At 44.2% G+C, this 13,131-nt stretch overlaps 1 protein-coding gene across 5 annotated transcripts in view; it reads right to left on the bottom strand.

The window, feature by feature from the left end:
* LOC109425028 (fasciclin-1) overlaps positions 1-13,131 on the bottom strand; it is a 622,197-nt gene that overhangs the window by 108,762 nt on the left and 500,304 nt on the right. For all 5 annotated transcript variants that reach the window (XM_029861778.2, XM_062845587.1, XM_029861781.2 and 2 more), the window contains 2 exons: positions 12,809-12,941; positions 4,543-4,727 (listed from right to left, as the gene is read on the bottom strand). In XM_029861778.2, the coding sequence (XP_029717638.2) occupies positions 4,543-4,727; positions 12,809-12,941 (318 nt within the window). The remainder of the gene's footprint in view (positions 1-4,542; positions 4,728-12,808; positions 12,942-13,131) is intronic.

Genomic DNA, 13,131 nt, shown 5'->3' with positions numbered 1-13,131 from the left:
TTCAGAAGGGATTTGATCATATCAAACATGTTTTGAAAAAAATACTTGTTTGCAGTTTTGCTACAGGGTATATTCCCAAACCCTGGCGGGATATTACTGTAAAGTTTATTCCGAAAGTGGATCGTACGTCGTATGCAGAAGCAAAGAGTGTCAGACCTATCAGTTTGGTTTCTTTTCTTCTGAAATGCTTAGAACGCATTGTGGATCATCACATCCGTGATGTTCATCTGGCCAACGTGCCTCTTCATGTGAACCAACTGTGTGGTATTGAATCAGCATTGTTGTTCGACTAGTCTTCCAATGAACGCTGGTAGCACATGGTCTGCCAAATGCACATCAAGCAATCCTAGTAGGCGCGCAAACGGTCGTCGCGTCATCACTTCGCGAACGTCAAAAGATAAACACAAGTTACTTCCTGGGGGCACCCGCTTGTCCACAATAATTCCAAGCTCCACATTTGGCGATCCTGCCAGGAGAATGGCAAATCTTCTGGATGATGGCAAGCAGGTGCAGACCCGGAGCTCGTTTGTTTTAGTGCGGGTCAGTTTTTCTGGAGTGTGTGAAAAAGTGAGTGTAAGTGGAAAGTGATTCGGATGATCGGATGCCCAGAGCAAACGGCCTAGGCAGGGGTGAGTCTAGAAAATTGTCTGGATATTGCTCTCCTTAAACGAATGTTTTATTGTTGGTTGAATCATTGAAAAACTTTGCTTGATTTATTTACTTTTGGGCCCTGTAGCGTGGCCAATTTGGCGATGTTTTTCCTGCCAAAACTCGCCACAAGGAACGCTTATCAGTGTAAAATAATTTTGCGTAGATTGCGCATCTGTATGCGCTAAAGATTACCATGCTAGATCGCTCACAAGCATTATGGCGTGAAAATGATTCATACCATTACTCGGCGGTACAAAATTGAACAGTTTGTTCTGGTTTGAGATAATCGTCAATATTTGGTAGTATAAAAAAAACAAGATACCGACATTTTTCTTATTAAAAACATCAAAACTGACACAATGAATCTGCATAGGTCTAAGCGATGAAAAAAAAAATGTCGCTTGTGAGAGTAAAGGCAAAAAAAAAAGTTTGAAAATCATTTCTTACGCATTTCTGTGTTTTCATGACAACGTTTGGTTTGCTTAACAATTGAATCGGTTCTGTAAGTGTATACATGCGTGTTATACGATTTACGACAGTAAGAAAAAGGTTTTACGACTAACATTACATCTGTTGTCCTGTCGAGATGAATATAACAGAAATTTGTTTAACGATTAAAGATTGCATTAATTAAACATGACTGTGCAAGCGAACACGACAAAAAAAAATAGAAACTATTTATGAGAGCAACGTGTTGAAGTGTCCCCAACTTCTGACGATTCCTTTTTTGTTTGATATTTACTGCAGGGTCTGCGAATTTAAGTATAAGTTCATAAAAGCGGTTTTATGTACAGACGTGTCAAAATTTGTCTCCATTTGATATTTTAGGTGAGCAGAGTGCAGCAGTTGCAATAGTATGCTGTTTTTAAGTATAAATAAATAGCTGAAAACCAGTAAGCAAAATGTGGATAAATTTTCGACTGTTTGACTACCCCTACAAATTAAATAAAACAGCAACAACATCAAAACATGAACAACTGTGGAAGGCTGATGTTAAAATGGATCGAAAAAAAAATCCTGAGAAGAGGGAGGATGTGTGGTATTGAATCAGCATTGTTGTTCGACTAGTCTTCCAATGAACGCTGGTAGCACATGGTCTGCCAAATGCACATCAAGCAATCCTAGTAGGCGCGCAAACGGTCGTCGCGTCATCACTTCGCGAACGTCAAAAGATAAACACAAGTTACTTCCTGGGGGCACCCGCTTGTCCACAATAATTCCAAGCTCCACACCAACATGCCTACCAATCTGGTAAGTCCACTGTGACTCTTTTACACAAGGTTGTTTACGATATCGAGAAAGCATTCGCTCAAAAGCAATCTTGTTTGGGTGTTTTCTTAGATATCGAGGGTGCCTTTGACAACGTGCCTTTCGATGCCATATTGGAAGCCGCACGGAGTCATGGTATATCTCCAATGATTTCCAATTGGATTCATCAAATGCTCAAAAACCGATATCTCTTCTCGACATTGCGTCTAGCAGGGATTAGGAAATTGAGTGTTTGCGGATGCCCCCAAGGGGGAGTCTTGTCACCGCTTGTGTGGAATCTCGTAGCAGATACGCTATTGAGGCAACTCAATAATAGCGGTTTTCCTACTTATGGTTTTGCCGACGACTACCTAGCATTGTTAGTTGGTATGTGTATAACCACCCTTTGCGACCTGATGCAAAGTGACCTTCAGGTAGTTGAGGGTTGGTGTCGCCAGTATGGCCTTTCGGTTAATCCGAGTAAAACATCTATTGTTATTTTTACGGAAAGGCGAAACCGTAATGGCGTTCGACCTTTGCGTCTCTTTGATTCTGAAATCGATGTGACTGAACAGGTAAAGTACGTTGGAGTCATTCTTGATTACAAGCTTTCCTGGACACCTCATATTGAGTTCAGAATCAAGAAAGCTTGTATGGCCTTCGGGCAATGCCGGCGAATCTTTGGTACAACTTGGGGTCTAAAACCCAAGTTTATCAAATGGATCTACACAACTGTTGTTCGGCCAATATTCGCCTATGGATGTTTTGTGTGGTGGCAAAAGGGCGAAATGAGAACGATGCAATCAAAATTAGGCCATCTCCAAAGGATGTGCTTAATGGCGATGTCAGGAACGTTCTCTTCAACTCCCACGGCAGCGCTAGAAGTTCTCTTTGACGTTGCTCCACTACACATTCATCTCAAACAAGAAGCACTTTCTTGCACTTACCGTCTACGGGTACCCGGTCTACTAGAGGAAACTCCTGTGAACCGCACATCAACACACACCTCGTTGTATTCACTTTTGGTGAATTGGGACAAAATTGTCCTTGCTCCAAGTGATCTTACAATTGCTTGTTATTTTCCATATAGGACATTTTCCACGAAATTCCCTTCTCGGGAAGAGTGGACATCTGGATATCTGGAAAGAAGTATATCAGACGGCATCGTATGTTACACTGTTCTTGAAGGTCGAGCAGGTGCTGGTGTTTATTCTCGTGAGCTAAGGCTGTATCAGTCTTACTCACTTGGTTGACACTGCACCGTTTTTCAGGCCGAAATCTTTGCTCTTTTGTGCGGAGTGCAATCAGCACTTCAGCAGCACGTAATGGGCAAAGTAATATACTTCTGTTCAGATAGCCAGGCTGCTATTAAAACACTTGCTTCGGCCAACTCTAGGTCGAAGATAGTTATCGCTTGTCGAACTCAAATCGAGGAGCTGAATTCAGCAAACGCTGTTCATCTTGTATGGGTACCTGGCCATTCTTCCATCGCTGGAAATTAATTGGCTGATGAGTTAGCTCGCACTGGAGCATCACATGACATCTTTGGCCCTGAGCTAGCTATTCCTATATCGAAGTGTTGGGTAAAGCTTCAGATTCACTCCTGGGCTGCTACTCAACACAGACAATACTGGAATAGTTTGGAGTCATGTCGTCAAACCAAATTGTATTGTACTGAGCCATCTCCAAGGGTGGCGAAGTATCTTACAAATCTGTCAAAGCAGAATTGCAGCATTCTGGTCAAAGCATTGACTGGCCACTGCCGACTCAACTATCACATGACGAATATTCAGCAAGCTGATTCATTTGCATGTGATAGCTGTGAATCCGATTATGGAACTTCGTATCATTTAATATGTAACTGTCCAGTTTTTGCGCAACTGCGTTTCCGAGTACTCGGAAAACACTTATTAAGCGAAACTGACTTCAGAAACCTGTATCTGCAGGATGTTTTGTTATTCTTGATCCGCTGTTGTAAAGAGCAATAGACTCTCTTTACGCTTAATGCGTTATCACATTGTCCTTCTCAGGACGCTGTTTGAACCCATTGTGGTATACTTATGCGTTATTAGTGTCCTTTTCAGGTTCGCTATGTGAACCCATTGTCGTACGTTCTTGCTTGTATGACGATCCTATTCCCTTACCTGTCCTTTCCCCTGTCCTATCATTTTCCTCTCCATCTTCGTCAGGTAAATGATGAATAGGCTCGTCTTCATGGCGATGGCACACATTTCCCAAATAAAGGAGAACGTGCCTCTGGAGCCGACCTTCTAATACCTGATACTTGATGGATGGACGGGGCTCTCGTTTGGCAAACTATCACCGCCACTGCTAGACGCTTCTGTTTGCGCTTCAGTTTGGCTGCTGTCAAACTGAACACTACTTATTCTCATTTTGAACAAGCTTTTCCAATGAAAACGAAATGTCCTACTGATCATATATTTACTGCAAATTTTACAAGGAATCCGAATATGAAAAAAATATTTGAGGTTTATGGTCGTAATTATGAGTTATAGTGAAAAATCTGCCCGAAAAGGCGCCAAAACGTTGTAATGTCACGGTGGACTGCGTCAATTACGGTTCAAGCTAAACTCAATGTATGAAAATGGTACAATTTCGCTCTATCGTTCGCGCACAACGTACCTGTTTCTTCCCGTACTGATTCGCCAGCTGCACGTTGGACCGGCTGCGGATAATTTTGGCATTGTTGACATAGATGTCCTCGCTTCCGTTGGGTTGGCGCTTCCGGGTCACATAAATGGGTGGATTCCCATCGTAATCCGACGTTATTATTGGGCCCAGCTGTTCCAGTGAAGTAGCGACATTAGCTGAGGAAGGGAAGAGAAAAAAACGGAATTTTTGTTTTAATAAAATTCTTCGAGCAGTTCCCGTATCCTTAGGATTTTTTTAAAGCAAGAAGAATAGAAGCAGTTGCTTTTTGCGGTATCTAGTGAAAGAGCCAAGATGTTCGCAACATTATCATATGCTTTCTTCGTCTAGGGTATTGGTTTCCTTATTAAGCATGTGGCTGCCATTTTCATCCTACGAAAAACAAAGGATTGAAGCGCTGCTTGTTTTGTTTCTTATTTTTGCATTTTTTGTTAGAAGTGAGCACCCATGAAAACAAAAAGTACGGTATCAACCGGGTGCCGTAATCGCTTGTTTTCGAATAGGATGAGAATGGGAGCGTAAGATTACTGGTGGTACACATACCCTATATGGTGTTTTACGGTGCAGAGTATGACGAGATGACAAATGTATTCAGCGCAGACTCTGCCAATGCAGACGTCTTTGCAATTGCATACGTTTTATTCTGAAGATTGAGTGGTAGGATTTTCGTTTCTGGGAAGGAGGTTATTCTTACGTGTGTCACTTTCAATTTTACTACACTCTTGTGAGTGTTCAACTGGGTAGAAAATTCGTTTTCCTCCCATAGGAGTAGCTAGGACAATAAAGCATAATTTAAATAAATGATAATTCAGGCCGATGCCTTTTCCATTTTTCTCAACGACAGATGTGTTCTTTGATTATTGTTGATTTCATTTCATAAATAAGGTCTTGGTTGCCTAAAAATAACTACAAGTACATGTACGCTATTTTCTTCTCAAGTTTTTTTTTTGCATCACTGAAAATAACCTTCGTAGCTATAATATTTATTTTCAGGGATGCAAAATGCATCATCTTGAACCCTGCACACGAAAAAAAATTGGGGAAAGCCTTTGAATTTTACTAGTTATCAATCAGCAAAGCTGAAGCATGTGCATAATCGCTAGACGTAATGTTATTTATGCAGCGAGTAAATTTTATACGTTTTCCTAGCAGAACTAGAACTAGCAGAAAACTTATATCCGTAGGCATGCTCAATTCGTTGTACACAGAAAATACATGTTTCAAAATCTGACTTTAATTCTTCTTCACCTCAGTCAGTCAGTAGTGTGTACCTAAAGCAAATCTGGGACGTTGTAACATTTGGCACCGTACTAAAAGCGGCCCACCAAGTAAGTAGAATTCTCTCGTATCCCCCACCATATCTTAAGAATTTGAATGGTAGTACCGAGCCATACCATGCAGTCACCACCAAAAAGCAAGATGAACAGAATGGTTCAACGACGGACGACTGGAGCCAGAAATGGAGGAGAGTAATATGAATTATTCTCCCTTGGAAGACAAGCAAGGCAGCTGTCCTTCCTTGGGTTGGATGAAAGTGGATACCTTTCTGTTGCCTTTTACTTGCTGTACATACGTACAGTACATGGTCTGGTGAAACAACAAAACGGAATTTGAATTTTGCAACGTTCACGCATCGTCAACTGTTACGCGGCGGGCGGGATCCCGGTGCGATGCGGTGCGGTGAAGAAGTGTAAAATTAAAAGATTCCTCTCTGCGGTGGAGGGTTAAGCTTTTGGGAAGCTGTTTGTGTTTTGTGTGCTTGGGAATAATGCTTTTTGTGGGACTTGAAGAATGAAGGATTTCATTTTCGGCTAAGTTAAAGAAATATAATTAAATTTGTCCTGATGAAATTTTGCGGATGCGGATGAATGCCGAATGTTCTGGATGCTTTAGGTCGGATTGGGTGGTGAAATTCGTGCCCCTTCTTCCCATTTTGTAAAGATTACGATACTATGAAAACGATCCATTTTCCCGCACCGTCATGTTTTATCTAAAGGAAAAAAGCAAAACAGAAAAAAAAAATAGTAAAGGAGTTCTACAAACCCGTTCTTGAGTTGAAACGAAGCATAGAAACAATCGAATTTTTTTACACACTGGGGCTTCGGTAGCTTTTTTGGGTCAATATGTGATTCATCATATTGCTTTTATTACCATGAAATCGAAATACTGAACCAAATTTCTGTGCCGATTTCGATAGAGACGGGGCCGTACAAATGGGAGGAAAAACTGAAACATAGTTAAGGAGCAAACACCACCCCCGGCGAAGACTGGCGCTCGAGCCTAGCTATTTAGCACTGTAGTTGGAGGAAATGCCAATGCAGAACCTGTAGCTTCCGGGAAGGTAAGCCTAGCTCCCTGGGTTAGTGGGTTGGTGTCAGGCCCTGCGAGCCAGCCGTAAAAAAGACTAGCACCGGAAAATCAACAAGAGAAGAATGCGAACCGATACCAATGGCGACGACCACAGCGACGAAAAGGGACTTGCGATTGGAAGCTCGGTACGTGGAACTGCAGATCTCTCAACTTCATCGGGAGCACCCGCATACTCGCCGATATACTGAAGGACCGCGGGTTCGGAATCGTAGCGCTGCAGGAGGTGTGTTGGGCAGGATCTATGGTGCGAACGTTTAGAGGTAATCATACCATCTACCAGAGTTGCGGCAACACACGTGAGCTGGGAACAGCTTTTATAGTGATGGGCGACATGCAGAGGCGCGTGATCGGTTGTTGGCCGATCGACGAAAGAATGTGCAGGTTGAGGATCAAGGGCCGATTCTTCAACATTAGCATAATAAACGTGCACAGCCCTCACTCCGGAAGCACTGATGATGACAAAGACGCATTTTACGCGCAGCTCGAACGCGAGTACGACCGCTGCCCAAACCACGACGTCAAGATCATCATAGGGGATCTAAACGCTCAGGTAGGCCAGGAGGAGGAATTCAGACCGACGATTGGAAAGTTCAGCGCCCACCAGCTGACGAACGAAAATGGCCTACGCCTCATCGATTTCGCCGCCTCCAAGAACATGGCCATTCGTAGCACCTTCTTCCAGCACAGCCTCCCTTATCGTTACACCTGGAGATCACCACAACAAACGGAATCGCAAATCGACCACGTTCTGATTGATGGACGGCACTTCTCCGACATTATCGACGTCAGGACCTATCGTGGCGCTAATATCGACTCCGATCACTACCTGGTGATGGTTAAACTGCGCCCAAAACTCTCCGTTATTAACAACGTACATTACCGGCGGCCGCCCCGGTACGATCTAGAGCGACTGAAGCAACCGAATGTCGCCACCGCATACGCGCAGAATCTCGAGGCAGCGTTGCCGGACGAGGGTGTGCTCGATGTGGCCCCTCTAGAGGACTGCTGGAGTACAATCAAAGCAGCCATCAACAACGGAACGGAGTCGACGAAACGATTGGTTCTACGAGGAGTGCAGAGCGGTTCTGGAGGAGAAGGATGCAGCGCGGGCGGTAATGCTGCAGCATGGAACCCGACAGAATGTGGAGCGATACAGACAGAAGCGGAAGCAGCAGACCCGTCTCTTCCGGGAGAAAAAGCGCCGCCTGGAAGAAGCGGAGTGCGAGGAAATGGAACTGCTGTGCCGTTCACAGGAAACACGCAAGTTCTACCAGAAGCTCAACGCATCCCGCAAAGGCTACGTGCCGCAAGCCGAAATCTGCAGGGATAAGGACGGGAGCCTCCTGACGGACAAACGTGAGGTGATCGAAAGGTGGAAGCAGCACTTCGACGAGCACCTGAATGGCGAAGAGAATGTAGGCACGGAGGACCAAGGCAGCGGAGGAAATGACTATGTTGGTGCAGCAGAGGACGGGAACGAAACAACTCCCACGCTGAGGGAAGTTAAGGATGCCATCCACCAGCTCAAAAACAACAAAGCGGCTGGTAAGGACGGTATCGCAGCGGAACTCATCAAGATGGGCCCGGAAAAGTTGGCCACCTGTCTGCACCAGTTAGTTGTCAAGATCTGGGAAACCGAACAGCTACCGGAGGAGTGGAAGGAAGGGATAATCTGTCCCATCCACAAGAAAGGCGACAAGTTAATGTGTGAGAACTTTCGAGCGATCACCATTTTGAATGCCGCCTACAAAGTGCTATCCCAGATCATCTTCCGTCGTCTTTCACCTAAAGTAAATGAGTTCGTGGGAAGTTACCAAGCCGGTTTCATCGACGGCCGGTCAACAACGGACCAGATCTTCACCGTACGGCAAATCCTCCAGAAATGCCGTGAATACCAGGTCCCAACGCATCACCTGTTCATCGACTTCAAAGCGGCATACGACAGTATCGACCGCGCAGAGCTATGGAGAATCATGGACGAAAATGACTTTCCTGGGAAGCTGACTAGACTGATTAAAGCAACGATGGACGATGTGCAAAACTGCGTAAGGGTTTCGGGTGAACTATCCATTCATCTCGCCGGGGACTGAGACAAGGTGATGGACTCTCATGCCTACTCTTCAATATCGCTCTGGAAGGTGTGATGCGACGAGCCGGGCCCAACAGCCGGGGAACGATTTTCACAAAATCCGGTCAATTTGTGTGATTTGCGGACGACATTTGTAACGGTGGAAGAGCTGTACACCCGCCTGAAACGCGAAGCAGCAAAGGTCGGACTGGTGGTGAATGCCTCAAAAACAAAGTACATGCTGGTAGGCGGAACCGAACACGACCGGATCCGTCTGGGTAGTAATGTTACGAACCATGGGAAAGTTGTTTAAGGGGTCAAAAAAAAAAAAAAATACAGTAGTTCTGGCTTTCGCTTTTTTTATTATTTTTTTTGGTAGAAAACGATCCTCAACCCCACACTACCTTGACTTTTTACCGGGTGTCTGTTGAGCAGATTCCCTCCCCCCATGGTTTTCAGGGAAAAAGAAGATGTTAAACAAAAGTGAAAAACATAGGTTCAAATATTGTCCAAATTCAAACATTATATGGAACGAGCTCACCCATCAGGATCCGTTTTTACGTTCACCGATGAACGTACAACTACGCAAGTGCTTACGGCTAAACAACAGTCGTCGACAATAGAAAAAATGGATTTTGATCACAAATAATAAGCCACAACAGGAATTGAACCCAGTGTCTTATGCATTGGATTGCTGAATGACTTGTCATTTAGCAATTGTGCTACATGAACTCCTCAAATATGCGTTGCCATAGTTTTACATTATACTGGTGCAATACGGTGGACAAAGAAATTAGAAAAAAAAACTAAACTTTATTGCTCTTTCAGTTGTTTTACCACCACTTTTTACTATCACTCATTGAAACATTTCCACTATTCAAAAAACCATCTCCCCCAGCAACTTGTGGAAACTTGATGGCAATCGAAAAGCACTCAATGCAACTGCCTCCGCGATTGCACAGAACTTTTTATTTCAGCTTGTTAAGAGGATTTATACTCTAAACAAATTTTCCCCCAACATTTATTCAAACCAATAGAAACTTTATCATAGCATACACAGAGAGATCGCTGTCATTTCCACCCCATCCATGTACGGGAAAGCGAAGAAAAACTTTTGAAAAATTAAAATCGATTCGCTTTCAATGCACATCGAGGCAACCGGATTAGTGGGAGCTCGCCGGGATTCATGTAGAACCAGGGCAAAATGAACACTGATGCAGCACAGGAAAATAAAAACCTAAAAGCAAATTCAAGAAAAGATGAACTAGGTATACCTACCATGGTGGGTTCACAACGCGGGCTGAGCGAACACATTCGCCGATTCGCGAATGTTGGGATACGGGTGGGGAAAGGATTGCATTGGCGATTCGACGAATAGGTGAAAGAGGAAAAGTTTAATTAAAATTTAAATTAACAGCTGCATTCAACGTTTGTCGATTCCCATTTTTGCCCTCTTTTGGCGAGCCGAGTCGAGCCGTTCATAACACGCGCAATTGGTTGATGCGCTGTCAGTCGTCGAATTGAGTTGGGCGTCACAAAGGCAGGGTGAATATCAGGGGGTACATGGAAAGTCCTTTTATGGGAATCTCACTTCATTAATTTGTAGAACATTGCGTTTTGATGGAGTAGTTTCTGAACGGGGTGGAACTGGCCAAAATTGATAATGACGGTGCCCCAGCCAAGTCCTTGCATTCAGTTCGGTAGAGAAATGGATGTTAGAGTATGGTAGTTGATTTTTTTTTTCACTTATTTAGTATTTATAAAATCAAAATCAAGATAAAACTGAATCAACAGTCTTACGCCATAGAACACGGTACGTGACTGTCAATCACCATCTTCGGTCACGTCCAACGCTCGGGAGATCTTGCTCCACCTGATCCACCCACCTTCCACACTGCTATCGAGGACTTGATCTTGATTTTTTTTTTTGTTGAAGACAAAAAGGAAGCTGAATTTGTTGCTTACTTTTCAACTCGTGAATAATCAATTATTGTTTACAAACCCAAAATCGAAACTGTTTGTTGGTAGATCTTCAACAACGCGCAGAGTTGCCGTGTTAACAGGCTCGAAGCTACCTTGCTCTTCTAGCTCAACGGCGCTCTGATATGCAGAGCAAGCTCGATGATCTTGCCAATCGCTCCTCAGCGGCAGGTCTTACCATCAACGTCAACAAGACCAAATCGTTGGATGTAAACAAGGTCAATCCTTCCTGCTTTACGGTAGCTGGGCAATCAGTGGATAATGTTGAAAGCTTCCAATATCTTGCTAGCCAAATGGCGGCCGATGGCGGCACCAAGATCGACATATGTGCACGGATCAAGAAGGCGAGGGCTGCTTTTGCGAATTTAAGAAATGTATGGAAACTCAACCAGATTAGCCTACGCACCAAAATCCGAATTTTCAACTCGAACGTGAAATCTGTACTGCTATACGCCAGTGAAACCTAGTGTGTATCAGTGGAGAACACACAACGGCTGCAGGTATTCATCAATAGATGCCTGCGGTATATAATTCGTGCATGGTGGCCTCAAAATTGGTTCTCCAACGTGGAGCTCCATCATCGATGTCATCAAAAGCCGATAGCGTCAGAAATTCGGGAACGAAAGTGGAGGCGGGTCGGTCACACTTTAAGTAGGGGCGGAAACGAAATCTGCAAGCAAGCGTTAGGCACCCTACAGACCACTCAAACGGTTTGACCAACATTGACTCCGCCCCCAGGTTGGTGGTTGAGTTGGTGCTGTGTTTGACCGTGTGTGATGCTGTTTGACGAACCGATTTGGCAGTTTGTCAAACCGATTTGACGGTTGACGGTTTGGTCGGCAAAAATCAAACCAGTTTGATTTTACTCAAACCAACGGTGGGCGGAGCCAATGTTTGACGAACCGATCGTACCGTGTGTAGTGTTGTTGCACAAACATAGTGCGATTTCAAATGGGAAATGATGTTGGTGCAACCTCAGTGACATGTTGGTGCAACACGATTTGGCAGTTCGTCATACGGTTGCAGGAACATAAGCTGGTTCGACGAACCAGGGGGCGGTGGCAATGTTGGTCAAACGGTTTGAGTGGTGTGTAGGGTGCCTTGGTCGAACCAGTGAATGTTTCTGCAACCGTATGAGGAACTGCCAAATCGTGTTGCACCAACATGTCACTTTGGTTGCACCAACATCATCCCCCATTTGAAATCGCACTGTGTTTGTGCAACAACACTACACACGGTACAATTGGTTCGTCAAACATTGGCTCCGCCCACCGTTGGTTTGAGTAAAATCAAACTGGTTTGATTTTTGCCGACCAAACCGTCAACCGTCAAATCGGTTTGACGAACTGCCAAATCGGTTCGTCAAGCAGTATCACACACGGTCAAACACAGCACCAACTCAACCACCAACCTGGGGGCGGAGTCAATGTTGGTCAAACCGTTTGAGTAGTGTGTAGGGTGCCTTAGATTGAAACCCAGCAGGACATAGCAACAGAGGCAGACCCAGAAGCGCAGCCTCAGCAACGAAATCAAGTAAGTCGACAGAAATTTGACATGGCCACAGGTCAAGGTGATGGCCTGCAATCGCCCAGGATGGAGATCTGTCAATTCTGCCCTCTGCGCCACCGTGGGTGCCCAGGACTGAAAGTAAAGTAAGTACTCTTAACCTTCTTCATGCATTAGCTTGCGCTCACCTCGCTGACCTAGTGCACGTTTAGGGGTCATAATGACCCCTACGACTAGGGTTAACATGCTTCTGTACAAAAACATTTTCAAATAGATATCATGTAGTGTAGACAGTAAAATCCATATACAACTTACACATGTGATACTGCACCAGCGTTTTGTTGCCCAGATAGCGCTGGAACGCTTGATTCGTTGGAGCAAAAATGGTTAATGCTCGAAGCTTCAGATTCGATGACGCTATCGGATTCCGTTCAATCAAATCGAAAAACTGTAAAGAAAAGAGAAAACAAAAAAAAACACATGAAATTCACTCGATACAAATAGTCAACAATGTGATTGGAAATGATTGGATCGCAAAGTTGCACAGAAAACGTTCAGCTCTCTAACTGTTGCGAAGTGAAGAATATACACACGATGACATGATTCACTTTTTCATTCATTTTGCATGCTTTACGTCT

This window comes from Aedes albopictus, chromosome 1 (genome assembly GCF_035046485.1).
Source record: "Aedes albopictus strain Foshan chromosome 1, AalbF5, whole genome shotgun sequence".
In the NCBI taxonomy this organism is placed as follows: Eukaryota; Metazoa; Arthropoda; class Insecta; order Diptera; family Culicidae; genus Aedes; species Aedes albopictus.
Note: the sequence above shows the minus strand (reverse complement) of the source record. Positions and strands in the feature narration are given on the sequence as shown.